The sequence below is a fragment of the Lygodium microphyllum genome, chromosome 16 (assembly GCF_053477565.2).
Source record: "Lygodium microphyllum isolate KBCC chromosome 16, Lygodium_microphyllum_v1.1.10, whole genome shotgun sequence".
NCBI lineage: Eukaryota > Viridiplantae > Streptophyta > Polypodiopsida > Schizaeales > Lygodiaceae > Lygodium > Lygodium microphyllum.
The window spans coordinates 12,620,226-12,645,326 of NC_141150.1; the positions used below are offsets into that span (position 1 = coordinate 12,620,226).

Genomic DNA, 25,101 nt, shown 5'->3' on the forward strand with positions numbered 1-25,101 from the left:
CCACTCTCTTCAATCATTCTTCACCTTCTTTGGTCACCACCACCACTTCCCTTCTCTCACCAACCCCTCCCACTGCCCTCACACCCCTTCAAGAGGACATTGCAATTCGTGGCTCGTGGCTCGTGGCTCGTGGCTGCCTTACCCTTCCTCTTCTGCTTCAAGTGCCCTGTTCCATCGTTAGGCCTTCTGTTTGGAGCATCTTCCACCTGGCGTCACCATCATCTACTTGGCATCGGCATCCTTCTCCTTCAAGCTCTACCTTCACCTGTGTCGCATCTTCCACCTAGCATCACCATCATCTGCTTGGCCTCAGCACCCTTCTCCTTCAAGCTCCACCTTCACTTGCATTTTTCAATCTGGACGCCTTGTCCTTGCCTAGTGTCATCATCTCCGAGTTGGTGTCAACATCCTAACCTCTCGTGACAGTCTCCATCACGAAGCGTCAGTGATTTCATCACTCCTCTATCATAGGGGTTGTTGGGACCTACGTTTCTGCAGCCTGGCTTCTCCTCCATCACCCGGCGTCACTCATCTATCACAAGGGTTGTTGGGACCTGCATTTCTGCAACCTGGCTCCTCCATCACCTCGCATCACTCGTCTGTCACAACATTTGATGCGTTTCTGCAGCCCAGCTCATCCTCCATCATTTGGCGTCATTATTATCCACCTGGCATCAGCATTTGGGCTGCTCTCCCTACGTCACACTCTAGGATTTGCATTTTGCTTCCGAGGTCACTCCCCCACATCAAAGGATTGCAGTTCGCTCCCTTGACAACTAATGATCATCTTCCACATCTCCAACAACATCAAAAGGCTACGGTCTACTCTTTCAACAATTGTCCTTCACCTTCCAGTGATTACTTTGATAGCCCAATGCTCAGAGGACTGCATTTAGCTCCCTTCATTGAGCAAATTTTCCAAAAGTGCTACTGCTTGATTCACAAAAGACAGTGCAATATCTTTTGAGCTTCGGCTCCATTGTATCAACTTTTCTTCTTATAGCATGATTCAGTACATCATCACCATGTTCTTGTGTTTCTAAGTTTCTCTTCTCTCAGTGTTTGCTGTACACACTCTATGTTACTCCCCGCAAACCCTATTGTCTCTTTGTACTGTCGCTTATTTTGGCATGGTATCAGAGCATACCTATTATTTTAACAAGAGCAATATTCTTCCTTCACCCTCTCTCTCTCTCTCTCTCTCTCTCTCTCTCCGTGTTTCTCTTCCGTTGTACACTCACATGGTATCATCTCCTAAAGGAGCACAGAGTCTAGAGAAATATTGGCAAAAGTATCCCCATTTGAAGCCAAAGGAGAAGGATTCAAAGGATAGGCTGCCCTGACAACGCCAAAGTCTATCTTTGTGCATATATTTGCCAAGGAGGGCACAGCTCTTACTTCTTCCGCTCAAGAGAAGCCTTGGCTAGTAGATAGTGGGGCCTCTTCTCACATGACCTATAGACAAGATTGGCTTCAAGATCTAAGTGCTAGAGGGGGGGCACTGTCACCATTGGTAACAACTCTACCATTCCCATTCGAGGAGTGGGAACTATTCCTTTATTGCCAGACAGGTAGTCTTCTTCCGCCAAAGTTCTCTATGTACCGGATTGAGGTTTCCCCCTATTGTCTATTCATGGTCTTACACGGCTTGGTACTCGTGTGGTATTCACACAAGATGTGGTGATAGTGGAGGATGCTTCTACAAGTGCTGTTCTTTGGACAGAATCCCAGAAGGTGGGCTTTACACACTCACAATCTTAGCCGCGAGGTCTTCCCACGAGCTTGGGCTGCTTTGGCATGCTCGTTATGGTCATTTAAATTTTGACACTATGTGACGGCCTTCTCAAAAGATGATGGTGGAGAAACTTCTTGATTTCCCACCTCTTTTGTGCCCTAGCCGTTTGTGGAGCAAGTAGCATAGGTAGCCTCATCCCCAAGTTGCCACTCAAAGAGCTTCTACTCCACTTGAGTTGGTTCATACCAACCTTTGCGGACCTATGGGCACGGTCTCCCTTGGGAAGGCCAAGTATTTGATGCTACTTACAAACGACTTCAATCGTTATGTGTCGCCTTATTTTTTGGAGTATAACAGCAAGGTGTACTCTCGTTTTTGCGAGTGGAAGGTGTTTGTGGAGAGACAAACTACCTTCAATGTTCATGATGCACAAGCAAATCATGGTGGAGAGTTTACTTCTAACCTCTTTTTTCAGTTTTGCAAAGATCACAGCATTCGGGTGGAGTATACCCATCCAAACACACCTTCACAGAATGATGTGGTGGAGTGTGCAACACAGCCCATGCTAGAGATGGCCCCGATCGATGTTGGAGCATCAGGGTCTTCCTCATACCCTTTGGGTTAAGGCGATGGCTATTGCGGTTCACATTCGCAACCGGTCCCCGACTTCTATATTACAAGATATGGCTCCCTATAAGGCTTTCTTTGGTCGAAAGCCCTCCATGCCTCACTTCCACATCTTTGGATGTGATACATTTGTCCATATGGACAAAAAGAAGAGAAAGACAAAGCTTAACTCAAAATCCTGGAAGCTCATCTTTGTGGGCTATAGCACTACCACAAAGTGCTATCGCCTCTATGACCTCACGACACGCAAGCTTGAGGGGAGCAGGGATGTGATCTTCAACAAGGTTTCGACCTCGAAGGATCCTATTGATAGTTCTAGTGATTCTTCGTCATCGACTAACCCTCCCCCACCCCCAGGTCCTCTACTTTCTTCTAGGTTGCCTCTTAGCACCCCTTCTTTGTCTTAGGTTCCTCCCCTCCACCCTCTACTCCGACTTCCCTACCACCTTTGATGAATGCAGCTACTACTACTACTTCGTCATACACTTCCACCCCTTCAACCTCTCTGTCGGAGTCTTCTAGGGCTAATCAACCATCACGGAGGAAGCCTTCTTCAGATGAGAAGGATTTACCTTCCCTTGGTGAGGGGAGTCCCTACCCCAAACAGGTGCATTATAGGTATCGAAGGCTACTTAGTCGCTCTCATAGCAGGATGAGTCTATTCAGATTTCTCATTGGTACCGACAACTCATACAGGATTTAGGTGTTAGGTGTTTCTCACTTTCATGCTTCTCCTACAGATCCACGCAAATCACCTCCCTTACATGCCTAGCGGACTAGTTCACTTTGTGTGAACTATGCTCTTATATCACAGATTTATCATGCCAATGAGCCCACTACAATTAAGGAGGCTCTTGCACAGGATATTTGGCGTCAAGCCACGTAAGAGAAGCTCAATTCTATCAAGCGTAATCAAACTTGTGAATTCATTCCACATCCCCCAAAGTGGAAGGTGATAGGTGTGAAGTGGGTCTATAAGACGAAGTACCTTGCAGATGGTTCCTTCGACAAGTACATGGATGATCTTATGACTACACGGAGCTCTACTTATGAGGTTGATTGTACTCCGGAGATTTTACAATAGGAGTTTGACATGATGGATCTTTAGATCCTACATTTCTTCCTTGGCTTGGAGATCTATCAGATGCCACACGCATCTTTATTTCCCAACACATGTACATTTCTAACCTTCTCTCAAAGTTTGGTATGGCCAATCGATTCTTTCTACAGAGTGGCTTCCATTGATCCGCTCATGATCCCAACCTATACTTCAAGGTTGAGCGTGACATGTATGTTTTGCTCATCCTATATATGGATGATCTTATGATTACACGGAGCTCTACTCATGAGGTTGATCGTCCTCCGGAGATTTTACAATATGAGTTTGACATGATGGATCTTCAAATCCTACATTTCTTCCTTGGCTTGGAGATCTACCAGATGGCACAGGGCATCTTTATTTTGCAGCACATGTACATTTCCAAGCTTCTCTCAAAGTTTGGTATGGCCGATTGTCAGCCTATTTCTTGCCCCATGGACCCAAAGTCCAAGCTTTTGGCAACCAGTGCTCCCCTTACAAATGCCACTCCTTATCAGTGTCGTTGGCTCCCTCATCTGGCTTATTTACACTCAGCTAGATGTTTCTTTTGTTGTGGCATTGTTATCTTCTTTCATGAAGACTCCCACTCAGGAGCATTGGAGAGCGGCCTTGCACATCCTTCATTATTTACAGGGAACTCAATCCCACGAGATCATGTATGGAGAGGGGGTTACTCTCTTTGGTTGGAGTGATTCTGACTAGGTAGGTGATGTGGATTTGTATAGTCTACTACCGGTTATGCCTTCAAAGGTCGAGTATCGTGTCTTATGTTCTACAACTATGGAGGTGGTTTGACTTTGTCATATGTTGGCACAAATTGGCTTTCCTTAGCCTGAACCTATAGAGCTGCATGTCGACAACTAGAGTGCTCTCGCTCTAGCCAAGAACATTGTGTTTCATGCTCGCACAAAGCACATCAAGGTTCAATATCACTATGTTCAAGAGCAGATCATGGATTCCGAATGAGTAGTGGCATATTGTCCCACAACAGACAACACAATTGATCTCTTCACGAAGCCTTTTGCCCCAGGCTTCTACCCTTCACCACATGAGGTTGTTGGGTCTTTAGACACTCCCAAGATCTCAAAGGGGGTGTTAGCCTGCCTATGTTAGTCTTGTCAATCTGTTATCTCCTAGTTATGAGCTCCTGTGAGAGTCTAACAGAGACATAGGAGCTCTAATAGTTTAGGTGCATTTTTATTTTTTGTCGACTTCCTGTGTGCATTCCTAGGCCACTTTCTGCTTTCCATTGTTCTACCTATACCTACCTAACATTGTCGTTGTCATGTAGGATCTTTCTCAGGTCTCCCCTATTTTTTCTAGCATTTTTCTCCAATGACCAACATTTAATGCTGGTCGGCCATCATTAATGGTCTCCTCACGATCAAGTCAGCCAATTTTTTGGTCCTTTTTCTATCTATACTTGCATCCCCCACTTGGCAGATATATACACTCTTCAATCTTCAGTCTTTCCTTTGCAGGTGCACACTCCGACTCTCCATGCTTAGTGTTGCCATCATCATCAGCCTGATATGGTGTCCTCATCTGTGTGTGTGTGTGTGTGTGTGTGTGTGTGTGTGTGTGTGTGTGTGTATGTTTCTCTTTTGTTGCGCACTCTCATAGAGATTTGAATCATGATTCAACCCCTTGGGTAAAAAAACAATTGATCCAATGACACCAAACTAAGGGTGCTTGCTACAACCATAAACGGGCCTTCGACAAGCAGTAGACTCAATCAAACCAATTGCCAATCCAAAGAAGAAATTTGGGCCATAATTCTACCCCTTGGGCAAAAAGGAGAAGTTGATCCAATGATACCAAACTAAGGGTGCTTGCTCCAACCATAAAGGGCTTTGGCAAGTAGTAAACTCAATCCTTTGATCATGAGACACTCAAACCTAGCGGTTGCTGAACATGAATCTCCTCCTAAAGAACACCTTGCATGAAAGCTAACTTCACCTCTAGCTAATAAATGAGCCACCTATTATGGTCAGCCTATATGGTAATCATATGAGTTGTAGGTACAAATTTCTCTGCGTAGTCTGCTTGGGCTTGTAAGGATGTCGCTTGGCAACCAATCTAGCTTTGTGCTTCTCCAAGGTAAGGAATGGGTGATTCTAGAAGGGACAGGTGAATACAATAGATGAACTTGCTGTAAACAATATCTTCAAGCAGAGCAACACAGCAGGACGAAAGTAGCAAAGCTCAAAGATGATGCCATGCCATTGCTACATAGTCAATTTAATATTGAAGACATGCGGGGGTAAGTGGTCTTCATACATGGTTGGTCTTCAACAACCATATAAGCAATCACAAATAATTACAAGTGGCAACAAAAGTTGATTAGGACAATCAGCAAAGTTCTTGATGAATCTAAAAAATGATTCCTTTAGGTCCTCATGTTAGAATAGCTATATCTTTTTTTGATCTATGATATGCACATTGGGGATCTTAGGGAAGTTGTACCTACCATGCTCCTTGGGATTGTAAGTGTTGCCTCCTTGGATATGGGCAATGAACTATGTCAGCCCTTTGTTCGAAGGAGAGTAAAAGAGCAGAGGAGAGAGGCCAAGCTGCTGTAGAAGCCTGTTGTGGAGACAGTTCAAGCCATTGGAGAGTGCACAAGAGGCAGGCAACAGCTAATCAAGGACTTCTACAAGTTGGTGACAATAGGTTGATCAACCCAAAGGCTAGCTACTACATTTTGGGCTCTTAGTCCGAGCTCGACTGCACTCAATCAGCCATTCACAGCTAGGTAGTATTAAATTTTAGCCAATTTTGGCAATGAAACTCTCAAATTTCTCTATCCAACTTCCTTTCTATTCTCTCAACCAATTCATGACTCCCCTCAAGAGATCTCAGCCAAATTAAATCCAAAAGGATGCAACTGAAGAATTTCTACTGCTAACCCTAATTTACAGCAGAAATAACAAAATACATCATCGTTGCTAGCCATAGCCATTGACTCCACTTGATGTGAAAGTTGCCTGCAAAGGAAAATATGCACAAAACCAACATGTGCTATGTAGCACACCACAAAGTCGACTGTAAACACTCTTAATTGCAAAAATTAGTCATTGTCAAAAATTCTACACAAAAGGACAAAATAGCCTACACCATATTGACAATAGTACAAACAATGCAGTAGTACAAACAAAGGTCGAAACCAACCCAAATCAAAAATTTAATGACATCAAGAACTGTGGGCTCACCCATACTGCTTGCTAACCTAAAACACTCATCAAATCTCGTCCCAATCGAAGGAAATCAAGAAGAGGGTGTTGATGACTTTTCCCAAGAGGTCAAATCTCGCTCGGATACCAATTGTTGGATTTAGGGTTGCAAAAATGCGCACACAAAGCTTGGAGAAGCAGTATCTTGAGAGCACACAGCACAAAGTATATTGAGTGGTATCAATACAAAAGATTTACAAGACAAAGTATGGCCTAAAGTGAATAAGCATCTATAGAACGCCAAGAAAAAAAATCCTCATGAAGAAGGAGAAATGTGCCTTGGCCACCGTCATCCTGAGTGTGTTCACACACATCACTACCAACATATAGTAACAATTCAAACACTCCCAATCCCCTTAATATGTAGGAAACATTATTGGCACAACTAACAATGGCCCCTTGGGATATTAGCTAAGCATACAAATAGATACCTACGTAAAGAGAGATGTTTAGAAGCACCATTGTTGAAAGAACTTTGTTGCTTTTCCTCAAGTAAGTGGCCCATATCATGGGGATGGAACGATCATAAGAGAATGAGACTGCAAATGCATAATCCTAAAAAGCATGTGCAAAATGCACTACCTCATCCTTCCCATCATTGGGACCATTTGCAACTTCCAAACCAACCTACTTCTTATTGTTCTCACAAGCCTTACACTAGCAAGATTTTGAAATATCGAGTCCATTCTTGCAGCAAATTACAGTAGTTTGTCTCTTCTTTTTCTACTTATCTTCTTTTGGTTGACCAAAAAGATAAGCCTCCCTTACTTTTATGCTGCCCACTAAATGAAGAGCTCTCTTTCCTCTATGTCAAGAGGCAAAGCATGATCATCAGTAGGTGTAATCAATCAATTTAGGCAGCTATGTCTCTCCTGCAATAACAATGCAGCCAGCACATCAAATGTATAGAGATTAGCATTGCCTTTAGCTACCAACATCAAAGCAAAAGCATAGGCACTGAGCAACCCATCAAGCACAGCAGACACAAGCTAGCACAGTGGACACAAGCTCTCTCTCTAATACATTCCCATCAATGTCAGCAAGATATTCCTTAAAATCTTTGACTCGAGTTAAATGTACATACATGCTATTGCCTTTCACCATATTTTCAAAACCCAATTGCTTTCTTAAGTAAGCCGCATATGCTTGGTTCTTGACCTGGTGGAGGGATGCATGTGTGCCCCAAGCACTCTTAGGAGTCCTTCATGACCGTAGTATAATTCCTTGATCTTGACTAAGCAACCAATGCATGTGCCAAAGCATCCCTACTATTCTAAAGCAATTGCTTTGCTGTGGGAGTAGTTAAGAGTATTGGATGTGGATGAAGACAATGTAGCATTTGATGAGGTAGAAGAAGTAGACGAATTATTGCTGCCTCAAGGCCTTGCATCAATCCCCATAAGAACACCCCAAAGTCATTTTTCCACTAAAAAATGTTTGACCATAAATACCCAAGTAGGATAGCTCGTGCCATTTAGTTGTAATCATTCCACATCATCATTCCAACATATTATGTAAATTTGCGATGCTTTTGCAAGTACTACCAAGAGTTTCATTGCTCTACACAGTACCAAAAAAATACAGCCACAAATGGTTGCCCCACTATTGAATGTACATGAAAGACAAGGCTGTATATAAAAACCTGATTTACAATTTGAACAAGTCACCCAATGAAGCAACTATAATGTGGAGTGCTAAGAACATCAAAAACCCCAAGCCTAATTTTGTCAAAAAAATTTCATGACTGCATTTGAAAGTGTGGGCAAGATAAACCAGATTTTTCTTTAAAGAGATTCAGGAAAGGAATCATGAGGATGTCACCAAAGAGAAAGAAGGCACCCAAGAAGATAGAAGACAACAAATGTGCCCTTTGGAGGTTCATTGTGGCTGGTCCCTTATTCCTCCTCTCTCATGCTTTTCTTCTTTTGTTGTAGTCTTCTTATCCTTTCTCTGTCTTTCTTATTCTTCTCTTATATGCCACTCTTCTCAATTGACACAAGAGGTTTATGAGCAGTAGAAGAGGAACAGCATGCATGCACAAGAGAAAGAAAGAAATATATATTAATATCTTCTGAGCCAAAAATCAGCCTAAGAGACAAGACTGTGTACAATACTGATCATCACTAGATATCGAAGTGCAACGCGCTACTGGTCAATAATATACTGTAAAAGAAGCTGCGGTGGTGTACAAGGCAATATAGGGCTCGTGTAGAGATACAATGTGAGGATGAGGTAGTAAATGTCTATAGCTGTGTGACTGAATGATACTCATATATCTAGTTCCGAGAGAGAGAGAGAGAGAGAGAGCGTAAGTGAAAGACTCACAATGCGTTGGCAAAGAAAGCTCAAGTCTCATAGGTAAGATCTTTCACTTTGGTAATAATTGTTGTACTCAATGTCGAGTGAGAGGAAAAAATGAGAAGAAGAGCAAGCATGTGTGAAGAGTTATCACATAGTGTAAGTGTACCTTCACTAATGTAAAAGGTATATGATCTACACCCAAGATGTGTGCTCATACAAGGAGAAACATCTCCTATGCAAGAGAATAAAAACTGCTTGGTGATAGGGGCGTTCGCACCAAAATTGACTCCTTAGAATACAAATGATACAACGTCCTCCACTTACGTAAGCTTTTGCTCTTTGAAAGGCCTATTATTGGTGAACATAGTAATTGCCTTGCATGTTTGGCATATCTTATCTATATATATCCACACAGATGTTGCAATGTGACTGGTGTTGACATGGTCGTTTTTGCTATTATTTTCTATCAATTAGTATAGCAATAAACTCATTTCCTACCACTTAAAAGGATTTCCTTACGCTTTGGAAAAGTTTTGTGAAAGATATGAAGGAACTTTAAAAGCATAATTCTTAGGAATTGGAATTAAGAGAACATATAGGTTACCTAGAGATAGTATGAGAAAGAAATGAGAGGTTCTATCGGTTATTGGACTAGAAGTGAAGAACAGATCCAAACAGAATAGGGATCAAATATTTCAATATGGATAGGAGTGACTAGCCTTGCAACCTTTGAGACTAACTCTCTCAAGAAAGCTTCTATATTTCATACATGTAGAGGTCACACCCTACCACTGTCACAGCATGTGAACTTCACAAATGGATCTATTCAGAATTCAGCAATAAATCTCTGTGTTTAAAGAGCTATAATTGGACTCAACTTCACTACGGCATAAAGTTACAACAAGCACAATTCTTGCTAACACAAAGATAACAACCAGAGGAGTTAATATAGTACAAACCGCTTCACAAAGTTTGCAGGCAATACATCGTTCTTCCCCAGTTGGATACCTCCGAAGAGCATGTTCACCTCGGAATCTAGGGCTTAATGGGCCTTTTTCAAATGGATAATTGATCTGCATAATGAAGATTCTAGTTACATTTCTTTGCGAAATGGTGAAATCTGCTCTTCTACTATTCAGGAAAATTCAAGCAATACTTACTGTAACTTTCTTGTCAAAAAAATATTTCAGGGTAAGTGACATGCCACGTAAGAGCTCTGTCAAGAACAGTGTGTTCATACTCCTATCCAAAACTGTTGTAAACCAATATTTTCAGTTCATGAAAAGTGACCATGTAACCCCTTCAATTAGACAAAAATATGTTCCTTTTCATCTCACTCAAACAAAAACCAGAAAATACCTAAGGACAGTTTGGGTTCATAGCCCTGAGCCCCAACAATCAACTACCTTATCAACTTAAACCATGATTCTTGTTTGAAAGTGATTAAGTTGTTTTCCACAAAATTCAAAATCTAAATACTCATGGTTAACAGTTGATATTGGTATAAGAGCATATAGCACAAAGATACTCACCAGTACTCCAATCTTTAGAAAGCTCATCTGCTCGTGATTGAGCCGGAGCAGCTGCAACAAAATTTTAACAGAAAACTTTCATGTACTGCTTCACTCCCTTCCTCCCTCCTTCCTGTCCCTTCCTCTTGCTTTCTAAAAATATCCATCAAATTTCAAACGCACAACAAATCAGAGATCAGAGAACAGTCTCATGTGGCATGATTTTTGTTACATTTCTTGTTTTTGCCATGCCAACATGATATCCCATATGTACCTTAGTCTCGTGCATCCATTGGTCTTTGGAATGTGTTACATAAGTTTAATTATCTCCCCTGCCCTACCACTCCTCCCTCCCTCCCTCCCTCCCTCCCTCTTGATTAGTGAGGATTCCTTAAGTGACAGTTGACGATTGTCTTAAGTACTCAACTCCATAATGTTGTGGGACAGATCCCCGACGTGGTGTCTGGGCCAAAAAGCAAGAATGAGGGACACAAGGGTCTTTGTATAGAAAACCCCAAGTGCAACCTAAAATGTCCAGGCACGCTAAAAGTATCCAGACACAACAGATATGCAATGGACCAAAATAACCAAACCAACCACAAATGGACATTAAATGTCAGAGCTCCATGACGTCCCCCACTGAGTCAGTGATGGAGCTCAGAACCAAGAGATGGCATATATTTACTGCTAGCAGTAATCCCAATGGCAGCAGTGCAGTTCACCCTCTCATAACAAGGATAATCATTGGCTTGCCACTAGTCCTGTGGGGCTACCCCCCTTAGTCGAGGCCTTATGGCTTTTCTTACTCCTGACTGCCTGAGGATGCCTAAAACCTGGCTGACCAGCATTAGATGTTCATCCCTGCACAAACTGTGAAAAATAATGATTAGGCAGCTGCAATTAATGCAACCACCTGCAGAAACCTGATTGCTACCAGCCTACAGTGCCAATGGGCAGCCTAAAATCGAAAATTGACTGGCTGGAAATAGAGGGCAGCTAGTGTGAACACACTTGTAAACAGTCTAAAACTGAAATGCCCTCAAATGGAAGGGCTGGAAACAGTCAGAGCTCCTCCATCTTTGTTAGACTTTGATTGACCTCACTACCCAGCCAGTTTTTGGGGGCTAGTTGAAGAAGAGTTTATGCCTGCCTATGTAAGCTAAGTTGACACCTACTAGCTGCTGGTTTCATGTTCTAAGCCGACACAGGAGGCAAGTGACACTTATTAGTCAAATAACTGCCGTAGGCCAAAACTGACACCAAACACCAACTAGTACCTGTCCAGTATAACTTATTACAATTTTGGCCTTTGACACCAACTGATATCATGGGTCCATAGCCCATCATTGTGAATTAATTGTCTTGCACAACACATGCACCTCACATCTGCACATTTGATTAACAACTAAATCAAATGCTAAGCAAAGTATCAAAAAATTCATGTCCCCATATCCTTGAGCACCTTTGGGTCAAGGCTGTTAATGCTTTAGTGTACATCATCAACCGATACCCGACCACGGCAGTCCTTAAAAAGACTTTGTACGTGGCATTTTTTGGCTCTCGGCATGTTATTTCTCACTTCAAAGTGACGAGATAGGAAAGCTCACCCCTTGAGCCGATCTCTTAATTTTTGTGGGCTATTCTTCTGAAGCAAAAGTCTATCGTTTGTTTGATCCTCGAACAAACAAGGTGATTGTTAGGAGAGAGATCGTCTTAGATGAGAGGGACATAGTGCAGTCCTCTACAATGGACTCTCCGTCCTCATGTTCGCTCACATCATTTGAGATCGTGCCTACTGAGACAAGTCTACTGCCCTCTCTTGACCTTCTTGCAAATACTCCAGCTCTCAAGCCTCCTCCGTGAGACTCATTACCTTGCCGGTACAATTTCACTCCAAAGAGCCCTAGAAGGTCTGCTTGGCTTGCCCCTCGGGCTTCGTATGTATCGTTGTTTATAATTGATTACATTGCACATTCTGAGCCACACAGTGGGCAAGAGGCTCTCCAGGACCTTTGTGGCATGAGGCGATGGAGAAGGAACTGGATAGTGTAGATCGCAATGGGACTTGGACATTGGTGGATCGTCCTTGTCACAAGCCAGTCATCGAGACAAAGCAGATTTTTAGGATGAAGCTAAAGGCTAATGGTACTTTAGACAAATACAAGGCCTGCCTTATAGTGTGGTATGTTGACTCAGGTGCATCAAACCACATGACAGGTCATGCAGAATGGATGCAGGATGCAAGAAAAATGAAAAAACCAGGATTTGTGGAGACTGGTGATGATACTGCACATCCTATTGTGCAGATTGGAAAAATCCCTTTGTCTATGCAGGATGGGAAAAAGAAGTACCTGTCAAATGTATTTCATGTCCCGAATATCACCAAGAATCTGGTTTCTGTTGGTCAAATGGTTGAGCAAGGCTTGCAAGTCAGATTTAATCCTCATAGATGCTTTGTTGAGGATATGAAAAATAAAGGTCGCTTGATAGCAAAAGGAAAGAAAAAGGACAGAATGTTTACATTGGATGCAGACATGCCTGAATTGAGTGCAGCAATGTTTGCACATGGGACCGGTGTAGTTGCAAATATTGATATCTGGCATAAACGCATTGGTCATGTTAATGTACAGCGACTTAAATCAATGCAGGCCCAAAATATTGTTGCAGGATTGCCTAAATTCAAGGTTACAGAAATGCATAAGGTATGTGAAGCCTGTCAGTTTGGAAAACAGGCAAGGAAAACATTTCCTAAACATGTTCAAAAGAGTAAAAAGCCATTGGAATTAATCCACTCTGATGTATGGACTACTAAAGCTGCATCTCTTGGAGACTGTCATTATTTTGTCACTTTTATTTATGACTATAGCAGAAAAGTTTGGGTGTATTTTATAAAAAAGAAAAGTGAAGTTTTTGGGCATTTCAAAACTCTTAAAGCTATGGTTGAAAAAGAAACAGGTCTGCAAATAAAATGCCTAAGGTCAAATGGAGGGGGAGAGTACCTCTTAAATGAGTTTGCAAGGTTCCTGCAGGAGCATGGCATAAAGCAACAATATTCATGCAGTCATACCCCACAACAAAATGGAATTGCAAAAAGGAAAAACATGCATATTGGAAAGGTATCTCGTGCCATGCTCAATGAAAAAGACCTGTCAGATTTTTATTGGGCTGAGACAGTTGCTATAGCAGTCTACATAATGAACAGGACTCCCATTGCAACAATACATGGGATGACTCCAGAGGAGAGGTATACTGGTAGAAAACCAGATATTTCTCATTTGAAAATTTTTTGTTGCATTGCCTATGTTCATGTGCCAGATGAGTTGAGATCCAAGTTGGATCCAAAAGCTGAGAAGTGTCAGAAGTGGAGCAGCGGTGGAAGCATAAACATGTGCTGAAATAAACTGCTGAAACACAAGACAAAAAGAGAAAAGAAAAAACACGATACAGATGAGAACTCAGATGTATGCACGGGAAATGGAATCCATATATCTGAACACGAGACAGTCGCATACAACAGTGAGTCACTGGCTGCGTGGGCACTGGCACTGGCTCCTCTCTCCACAGAGTCTGCAGATGGTGAAGATGATGTAACTGACTGAGGAGGAGCCACTGAGTATAAATAGGCTGAAAAAGTGAGGAGCAATAATGCTGGTCAGATAGCATTAATGCTGGCCGACTGGTGCATAAAAATGCCCCAATGGCATAAAATGCCACACCAGAAAAATACCTAAAATACCTAATTAAAAATGCCCAGCCCAGATCAAGCTCAGACTCGCACATGAGCTGACAAATACTCTGCTAACACCCTCTCTCAGATCATGAGTGATCTGATACAATACAATAGTACAATGAAAAGGGATCAGAAACTATACTACAACATAGAACCACCAAGTAGAACCATGGATACCCAAGCAGTGGGTGATGAAGCCACCACCAAGGTGCCTCGGAGAGAACCTGATGTCGATGTCGATCGTACCAAACACCTGAAAATAGAGAAGATCATAGCATGTCTCTGTGTCCATCACCAATGTCTCGCAGTAGCATACAAGACCATCCTGTCAAAAATGCCTCTGAACATAGGTGACCATAGATTCCCCCCCTTTGGCCAGACCACCAAAGTGTCCCCTCATGTGAGCTCCAGACGAAAGCCTCCCGCTCTCTGTCAGATAACCAGCTCAGCATGAACCTGGATGTCAATCCCAGCTCCAGGATTTGATTCCGCCAGACTGAAGTCAATGCGTCAGGGACGTCCCTCTCTGAAACCTGTGCACCTGTATAAAAGTATAGATGAGGCGCGGCTGCCCCATCTGAATACCCGCTCACACTCCCTCTCTGGCACAAGAGAGTCGTGAGGGATGACCTCATCACCACCACTAGAAAGCAGCCGAGGAAGGGGCCACCAAGCCCTTCCCGCAATCCGAAGAAGAGGATCCCTTCCGCACCTTGGACTTCACCTTGGTCGAAGGATCGGAGTCGGAGTCTGATCAAGGAGAGGACTCATCGGTAGAGTCAGCATCCCGCTTCGTCTTCTGCTCCTTCTTCCTGGAAACCGCTAACTTCTGGCGGTCCTTCCGCAAATGTCCCTTCTTGCCACAGTGGTAACACTGAGCCTTCGACTTCTTCTTTCCGTTACCCCTCTCCAAAGCTACATAAGCCTCACCTCCATAATGTGCCGAAAGCCGCCCCTGTAATCTCAAGGATACCTCATGCTCAAGAAGCATCGAGGTCATATGTGTAAAACTGACAAGAGTCGATGATGTCTGCGCCCGCAAAGCATTAGCCACTCCATCAAACTCCGGGGGGAGCTTGTAGAGGACCGTCCCGACAAGATACACCTCGGGAAGAGCAGATTACATGTGCCGAAGCTGGTCCTGTACCTGCGTAACACGAAGAAAAAAAGACTGAATAGTATCTTTTGGCTCAAACTTCATCTGCTGGAGCTGGCCATAAAGTGTGACGGCCCGCATGGTGGAAGGTGCCTCGTACATCTGCTGCAACTTCTGTCATACTTCAGGAGATGTCCTACAGGAGGTAACCGCCGGTAAGACCGCTTTAGAAATACACCGAAGCAACGCCAAGTAAGCACGGGCATCGTCCAAGTCCCATGTGAGCACCGCTTCCTCATGGTTGTCCTCATCAAAGTCTTCAGGAAGAGAAAAAGGACGGAGAGGTCGAGGATTAGCTCCACAGACGATATACCATAACCGCTTTTGCACAAACCAAGCTTTCATGACAGCACGCCATGTGAGATAATCAGGTCCATGTAACTTATCATCAGTGGAAGTGCACGGAGGAGCCATATGGAGAGGATAAGAAGAGAAGTAGAGAAGAGATGGAATTTAGAGAGGAAACACAGCCAAAACACAAGCACAGACTGCAGAAAATGAGAGTTCACATGCAATATAACCCAAAATCTGATTAATAGAAGACAAAATCTGCTGCAGAAAGTCAAAAAATCAATCAAAAACTGCCAAAAACAGCAAAAACGGCCTGAAGTAACAGTCACCCAGCCACGAGAGACGCTGAATCAACAAAACACAGGCTGTAAACTGGAGAAAAACAGGTAGAAAACTGTCGCCAGCAGCTGCAAATGAAAAACGCAGGCAGCAGAGGGTGCGTAGGCAGCAGAGGGTGCAGAGGCAGCAGCCGATGGCAAAACTCCAAAAAACGCAGGCTGAAAACAGCCCCAAAAACAGGTCGCCTGGTTGCGACACCAGTCGTCTGATCAGCAGGGGTACAAAACAGTCCTGAAATCAGCAAGAAAACACAGCAAAAACACACATCCTGAAAACTGATACCATGTCAGAAGTGGAGCAGCGGTGGAAGCATAAACATGTGCTGAAATAAACTACTGAAACACAAGACAAAAAGAGAAAAGAAAAAACACGATACAGATGAGAACTCAGATGTATGCACGGAAATGGAATCCATATATCTGAACACGAGACAGTCGCATACAACAGTGAGTCGCTGGCTGCGTGGGCACTGGCACTCGCTCCTCTCTCCACAAAGTCTGCAGATGGTGAAGATGATGTGACTGACTGAGGAGGAGCCACTGAGTATAAATAGGCTGAAAAAGTGGGGAGCAATAATGCTGGTCGGACAGCATTAATGCTGGCCGACTGGTGCATAAAAATCCCCCAATGGCATAAAATGCCACACCAGAAAAATACCCAAAATACCTAATAAAAAATGCCCAGCCCAGATCAAGCTCAGACTCACACATGAGCTGACAAATACTCTGCTAACAAGAAGTGCATCTTTATTGGTTACTCTTTGCAGCAGAAAGGGTATAGATGCTATAACCCTTCTACTCGTAAGTTTACAGTGAGCAGAGATGTTTTTGATAAGATGAGTAGCTGGTATAAACCAGTAAGTGTGATTGATAATGCAGATGCACAAAATGGTAGTGCTGCACAGAATTCACAGCAGCAGTCACAAGATATTAGTGGACCTGGAGCGTCCTCTAGCAGTGGTTCACATTCTTCACCATGGACGGGCAGATTGAGATCAGGAGAATCTTCTCAAAGCAATGCAGATAGTGATATGCAGGTATCACGAAAAGGAAAAGAGAAGGTAGATCAGCCCATGTTTAATGTGAATGCATGTCACTCTTATGTGGATGGTGAATCCAGTGGCTCAGAACAGAGCATTGATGATGAGTTGGCTATTCCTTCTATTGTTACACCTGGAGTAAGGAAGACCAGGGATGTTTTGAGAGCACCTGGAAGTGAGCCTACTTTGCGTAAGTCTACCAGAGCTAGGTATCCTGTGGATAGGCTGAAATATGATGGATTTACAGCCATTCACTATGCATATATAGTCAAAGTGATACAGGAACCAAAACCCACTTCTTTTGAGCAAGCCATGGGAAAAGAAAAATGGGAGAAAGCCATGGATAAAGAAATGGATGCCTTGGAAGCAAATGCTACATGGGAGTTGGTACCTTTGCCTAAAGATAAGAATGCAATTGGATGTAAGTGGGTTTATAAGGTGAAGCACAACGCAGATGGTTCTGTGAACAGATACAAGGCAAGATTAGTAGTCAAGGGCTATGCACAAACATATGGCATTGACTATGAAGAAACATTCAGTCCGGTTGCAAGGATGGCAACTGTAAGAGCAGTCATTGCTATGGCTGCATCAAAGGGATGGTCTTTACATCAGATGGATGTAAAAAATGCCTTCTTGCATGGTGATTTGCAAGAAGAGGTCTATATGAAGCAGCCACCAGGTTATGTACATGTTGTTCATCCGGAGTTTGTTTGCAGGTTGAAGAAAGCCTTGTATGGCTTGAAGCAAGCACCTAGAGCATGGTCTGACAAAATAGGACAATATCTTGTCACTATTGGCTTTCAAATTTCCAAGGCAGATTTGAGGTGCATTATCACTATGTGTGGGAGAGGGTTTTACTAGGTCTTATGGATCTAGTTTATGTCGGCACGGAGGATCAAGTAGCTGACATATTTACGAAGGCATTGGGCGCAGAGAAGCTGCGCAAGTTCAGAGACCTGCTTGGTGTGCAGGAATTGGGATTGAGCTCGAGGGGGAGTGTTGAGATATCGAGCTCCACTCGTGATATGCCAGGGTGACCGTTGTGCATTTATCTCACCGACTTGTTAGTTGCAGATGCGGTTGGTACACCGCCCATGAACAATAGCTAGATGACAGCTATCCTTATCTACTCTAGTTCGTGGCTCAATTAGTATGCCACCTTAGTTAGTTGAGTTTGGTTTGAGACCCATATATAGGGTTCTTCTATTTCTATGTACGTGAGTTTTTTTTGCTTACACAACTAAGAAGAGGAAAACTGTTTGCAACCTCCACCCTTATGTGTATTCCCCCATTGCGCAAGCAAGAAAGCCACAAGTGAGACTCCTTCCTTCTCTCCCACAATCTTGACAACTATACTACCTTTGGTGGTGGAATGTGGAAAATACAGAAAGGATCTATGATGGTCACTAGAGGTGGTAAAAAGGGAACTGTGTATTATCTTCATTGCAAGGCACTTCCTGGAAATTTTGTTGCAGTTGCAGAAGTACAGTCACACATGGAGCTATGGCATAAGCGTCTTGGACACATGAGCCAAAAGGGTTTTGATGCACTTTCTTCACTTGGAAGAGTTGATGTGAAAAACTCAAAGCTTGACTTTTGTGATGACTGTGTCTTTGGAAAACATGTAAAGAGTTCATACTCTCATGGAGCCTCTAGGAAGGCATGTATCTTGAATTTAGTCCATTCCGATGTATGTACCATGCCAATAAAAACTCATAGTGGTTTCCGTTATTTTGTGTCTTTTATTGATGACCACTCTAGAAAGCTATGGGTTTATTTGCTTAAGCAAAAAAGTGAGGCATTGGATGCTTTTAAAAGGTTTTATGCATTTGTTAGTACTCAAAAGGGCTTAAAACTGAAATGCATAAGAACAGATAATGGGGGAGAGTACGTATCTAAACAAATTAATAGTTTTTGTGATGAAAATGGAATTAAACGAGAGCTTACAGCCCCTTATAATCCGTCATCTAATGGTGTAGCTGAGCGAATGAATTGCACTTTATGTGAGAAGATTCGGTACATGCTATCCACAGCTAATCTCCCGCAATTGTTTTGGGGAGAGGCACTTAAAACCACGGTGCATATTTGCAATCGATCTCCACATCGTGCACTTGATAGTGGCATCCCTGAAGAGGTTTGGTCTAGCAAACTTGCTTCATGTGACCACTTAAGGGTCTTTGGCTGCGAATGCTATGTACATGTGCTTGTTGATAGCAGAACCAAACTTGACATGGAATCCCTCAGAGGCATTTTCATGGGTTATGGAGATAATGGTGAAATGGGTTATAGAGTTTGGGTTCCAAGCATGAAAAAGGTGCTACGCAGCCGAGATGTGGTATTTAATGAATCAAAGCTGCTGAAAAATGCCACATCTAGTGATGTAGACAAAAGGAAAGTGAAATTTCAGCATGATCAGCCACTTAAACAGCCATCAGCCACTAAAAATTCAGCTCCATTTGATGCTGGTTATGATAATCAATGTGTCATTATTGAGCCAGATGCAAATGGGCAGCAAAGGGATGCTGAAAATCAGTTTGGGCAACAAAATCAGCATGCTGAACATCAATTACAGCAGGCTGAAAATTTATTACAGCAACCTGAAAATGCAGTTCAGCAGCCAAATAATGAGGTCATTGACATTCCTTTGGATGTAGATCCATTGCCTGATAACACAGATCATTGGGTGAGAAGGTCTACACGTGTCAGGAGACTCATACAGAGGTTTGATCCCTCTTTGGACTGCATTTTACTCACAGATGAGGGTGAGCCTCTTACATATAAAGAGGCATTGTCATGTGAGTTAAAGAAAAAGTGGGAGCAAGCTATGCAGGAAGAAATGAAGTCATTGTATCAAAATGATACTTGGGATTTGGTTTCATTGCCCAAAGATAGGAAAGCTATTCCTAACAAGTGGGTCTACAAAATCAAATGTGTGGATGGCAAACCCAAATGCAAAGCCAAGCTTGTGGCTAAGGGTTATACTCAGAAAGAGGGGATTGACTTTCAGGAAGTTTTTTCACCTATTGTCAAAATGACCACTCTTTGGGTATTGTTTGCTATTGTTGCATCTATGGATCTTGAACTTGATCAGATGGATGTTAGAATTGCATTCCTGCATGGTGATTTAGAAGAAGAGCTGTATATGAAACAGCCAGAGGGCTTTGTTATGCCAGGAAAGGAGCATTTGGTGTGCAAGCTTAAGAGAAGCTTGTATGGTTTAAAACAGGCTCCTAGACAGTGGTATAAGAAGTTTGATGCCTTCATGCTCTCACATGGGTTTAAAAGAAGCAATGCAGATCACTGCTTATACACAAAGAAGGCTGATGATGGAAGCCTTATTATCCTTGTGCTTTATGCGGATGATATGCTCACTGTTGGTAAGCATAAGAGCCAGGTTAATGCATTGAAAAGACAGCTGAATTCAGCCTTTTCCATGAAGGACTTGGTGTTAGAGATCAGATCATAGCCTGATCAGGGGCAGCAGGCTGGTGCAGTCGGACTGGCAGTCGGACTGCACAGTCGGACTGCCACGTGGCAGTCGGCTGCATTTAATGCAGCTGCCTGGCCATTTCTGGCGCCCTATTTCCCCCGGTTTTTCAGCTATTTATACCTGGCACTTTCAGCAGTCTGGCACACTTCTCTGCTCGCAGATTATAGACCAGTGACACGCGCAGATTCCGTCTCTGTTCGCAGATTTCAGACAGCAGACAGTGCAGACTGCAGCGGACTTCGAGGTGAACAGCAGGTTGCATCGTCGAGGTGGAGACACGCAGTCCAGCGCACTGCGCCCGTGTATATATCTGCATATCTTTGTATTCAGCATTCTTTATACAGCAGATCTTCATCGTCCACTGTCTCTTTCTCTCTTCTCTCTCTGCGTTCTCTCTCTCTCAGTCCTACGCTTCCACGCCGCTGCACTCTGACATGGTATCAAAGCAGTGTTTGAGGGCTGACTGAGCGCAGAATCAACCTGAAGAGGAGTTTCCATCGCGACACAAATTTGCGTTTTTTGCGTTTAAGGGCAGACAGGAGGGCTGCGCCTTGGAACAAGGCTGAAACAAGTGTGGGCGCACAGGGAAGGAGTACAGGTGGTGGATTTGCTGCTGTTTACTGCTGTTTGACGCGGAGGAAGTTTGAGTTTTCAGCCTACAAGTGCAGGTTTTGCTTTTTCATCGCCTCCGACGGGTGAAGAAGGTTCAGGACACGGAAGAGCCTTAGCAGGCTGAGTTCTCCCAGTCAGAGGGGGCTGCTTTTGCGTTTGTGAAGGCATTGCAGGTGAAGATGTCTACAGAGATTGACTTGGAGTTCCAGGCGATTATGAACCAGAAGGTGCCTGTGTTACCGGCTCTTCCTGCAGATCAGAAGCTCGACGGCGACAACTACCGCATTTGGCGCGTCATGATGTTGGCCATCCTTGAGTCCTATGATTTGGCGGAGCTGGTACAGGAGGAGATTGGCCTTCGGTAAGAGATGAATCCAAACTCTCTTCCGATGCTCGTGCTGAGCTGGCCAAGGCCCAATCTCATTGGGACAAACTGAATGCCAGGATTCGATCCTTTCTCTTTCTATCATGCACTACAGCCGTGATCGCTCACATCGAGCACTTGACGGTGGCTCGGGAGATATGGCTGGAGCTTGATCAGATGTACAATCGGATGACCCTAATGAAGCGGGTTTCTTTGGAGGTACAGATACGGACCTTGTCCGTAAATAAGTCTTCTTCGCTACGGGAGCACATTAATAAGCTAAGGCAGCTTTAGATGCAGGTTCAAAATGCGGGGAAGCCAATTTCCTCCGAAGACATGGCGATCACACTATTGTCCCAGTTGCCGCCACAATTCGGTACATTTTACTCTGCCCTTATTGCTTCGGGGCGGGAGTCTACTCTTCGGTGGGAAGAGTTGGTTCCTATGGTCTTGGACCAAGAGGAACAGTTAAAGGGACAGAATGCTTCCAAGTCGGAGGCACTGACAGGTCAAGCCTCTCAGAAGAAGGGAAAGGACCAAAAGAAGAAGAAGGGGGATAACAAGTCCAAGAAGGACAAGGAGAAGGACAAGGACAAAGACTCCACATGCCATATTTATGGAAAGACTGGCCATTGTAAGAAGGATTGCCCTGACAAAGACACGAAGGACACCAAGAAGAAGGACACCAAGGATTCTGGAGCAGTGGCTGCACCCTCATCAGCTGCATTTCTTCATTTAGCTGTCATTGAGGACGCTTCACCGAATGCTTCTGATGCTGCGATGACGGCTTCCCAAGCTCGAGAGTGGATTGTTGATAGCGGTGCCTCACGGCACATGACTCCTTCATCAAATGGTGTTGCCCAGTTGCGACCCTCGCGTGGGCAGATTCTCATTGGAGACACCTCTTCAATATCTATTGCAGGTCGGGGTAAGATGCAGCTTATTCCGGATGGACGAGGTGGTACCCATACCTCAGAGGTTTTGTATGTTCCAGGATTAGGGTACCATCTCCTTTCACTTCATAAGATTTGCTCCCTTGGTCTTCTGGTGGAGTTTGACAGTACTACGGTGCGAGTCCTTGATCGTGGATCGAGAAAGGTTCTCTCATCCGGATATGAGGAGAATGGCATTTATAAACTGAAGTCTTCCACCGCCCTCTCTACTCTTCTTCTTACCTCTAAGTCACAGTCAAAGTTATGGCATGCTCGGTTTGGTCACCTGAACTATGACTATCTTCGGAGGGCGTAACGTGGACAGCTTGTTCGAGGGTTGCCGGATATAGTGGTGAGCCAGCAGCCATGTGTCTCCTGCATACGGGGGAAGCAGCATAGGGATGCCATTCCCCACACAGCTTCGCGGCGGTCTACTTCACCGATGGAGCTAGTATCTACGGATCTATGTGGCCCTATGAGAAATGAGTCCCTGCGTGGAAGCTCGTACTCCATGCTGATCGTGGATGACTACAGCAGGATGACATGGGCCTACTTTTTGGCATTAAAGTCAGAAGCTTTCTCGCACTTCAAGGATTGGCTTCTCTTTGAGGAGAACCGATCGGGCCGGAAGTTGAAGACCTTGCGATCCGACAAGGGAGGTGAATTTGTTTCTAATGAGTTTACTCGGTTTTGTGTAGATAGAGGAATTCATCAGGAGTTTGCCAATACCAACACTCCTCAAGAAAATGGTATTCTTGAACGGAAGAACCGCAATGTGATCCAGATGGCACGCACCATGATGGAGCACCGACAGACCCCTCAGGTTCTGTGGGCCGAGGCTGTGGCTACTGCAGTCCACATCCTTAATCGATCCCCTACTTCGACCGTGGAAGGGATGACCCCATTTGAGGCTTATTTTGGGACGAAGCCAGATGTTTCTTACTTTCGGGTCTTTGGGTGTGATGCCTATGTTCACATTCCCAAGGCTCACCGTGATAAATTTGAAGCAACTTCCCGCAAACAGGTATTTGTTGGCTACAGCTCCCAGTCCCAAGGCTACCGACTGTATGATCCCGTCAAGCGGGATGTATCCACTAGCCGTGATGTGCGGTTTGTGGAGGTTCTCGCTACTTCAACGGGTGAGGAGCATCCCGTTCTTGGAGATCCAGGGGAGAGTTGGGCTCCTTCTACAGTTCCACTGGAGCCCGTGCCTTTTGATTATGATTCTGTTTCTGACACAGAGTCTACTGTTCCACCGGACACCTCTGAGGAGTTACCACCGGTGGATATTCCAGAGTCTTCTGCTGATGGAGAAAGACGAGGGGAGGTTCGGCCTCCCCCTCGCTGGGCCCATGACACACTCCGTGATTCAGGGATCGAGGGGGTTCCTGAGGAGTGGGGACCGCAGGATGGTCCGCAGCGGTCACGGAGGCACCAGGCACATTCTACGGAGCTTGTTTGCTCCAACTATTGTTTGATAACCCGTGTTATGCAGGATCGAGAGCCCACCTCCGTGAAGGAGGCTTTACAGTCCGCACCATGGAAAAAGGCTATGGAAGCCGAGTTGGAGGCTATTGAGAGGAATGGCACTTGGTCACTCGTGCCTCGCCCCCCGAAGAAGAAGGTGATTGGAGTCAAGTGGGTCTTCAAGACCAAATACCTTAGCGACGGTTCTTTGGATAAGCACAAGGCCCGCCTTGTTGTTAAAGGTTTTGCACAGCGCCCAAGGATTGACTGTCATGACACTTTTGCCCCCACAGCTCGTATGGCGACCATTAGAGCTGTTCTTGCTTTGGCTGGCCATAGGAGATGGCCTATTTATCAGTTGGATGTGAAGTCGGCCTTCCTCAATGGTGATTTGAAGGAGGAGATCTATATTGAGCAGCCTCCTAGCTTTGGATCTTCAGATGGGAAAGTCTACAGGTTGAAGAAGGCCTTGTATGGCCTCAAGCAGGCTCCGCGTGCGTGGAACGAGAAGATTGATTCATTCCTCTAATCTCAGTTGGGATATCGGTGGTCCAAGACTGATCCGGAACTGTATGTACACACTTCCGAGGATGGTTGTGTGTTGTTTGTCTTATATGTTGATGATTTGATTGTCACAGGTGATGATGCACAGCAGGTCCAGGAGACGAAGTCAGCTTTACATCGGATGTTCGAGATGACGGACTTGGGTCTACTCCATTTCTTTTTGGGCCATGAGATTTATCAGTCTCAGAGGGGGATCTTTATCTCTCAACAGAGATATGTACAGGAGCTCTTGGTGTCTTTTGAGATGGAGGATTGTCGGGCTCTATCTACTCCTATGGATCCGAACTGGAAGGCCACTTCCCATTCAGCTTCTCCTTTGGCGGATGCGTCCCGCTATCGTCAGTTGATTGGGTCCTTGATTTGGCTTCTCAACACGAGGGTTGATCTATGTTTTGCTGTTGGGCTCTTGGCAGGGTTCATGAGTGAACCTAAGACGGTGCATTGGCAGGCTGCTCAAAGGATACTTCGGTATCTGAGGGGGACGTCCGATTTAGGGATTCATTACCCCGCAGGGACAGATGGGTCAGATCTTGTACTTGCAAGTTGGAGCGACTCGGATTGGGCCGATGACGTGGACCACAGGCGGTCTACTACAGGTTACTGTTTTACCT

General features: G+C 44.4%; 1 protein-coding gene across 1 annotated transcript in view; it reads right to left on the bottom strand.

The window, feature by feature from the left end:
* Positions 1-25,101, bottom strand: part of LOC148022539 (uncharacterized) — a 35,599-nt gene that overhangs the window by 2,430 nt on the left and 8,068 nt on the right. Inside the window, exons 2-4 of the mRNA XM_087695480.1 lie at positions 10,528-10,578; positions 10,156-10,247; positions 9,955-10,068 (exon numbers count right to left, since the gene is read on the bottom strand). Of these exons, the coding sequence (XP_087551606.1) occupies positions 9,955-10,068; positions 10,156-10,247; positions 10,528-10,578 (257 nt within the window). The remainder of the gene's footprint in view (positions 1-9,954; positions 10,069-10,155; positions 10,248-10,527; positions 10,579-25,101) is intronic.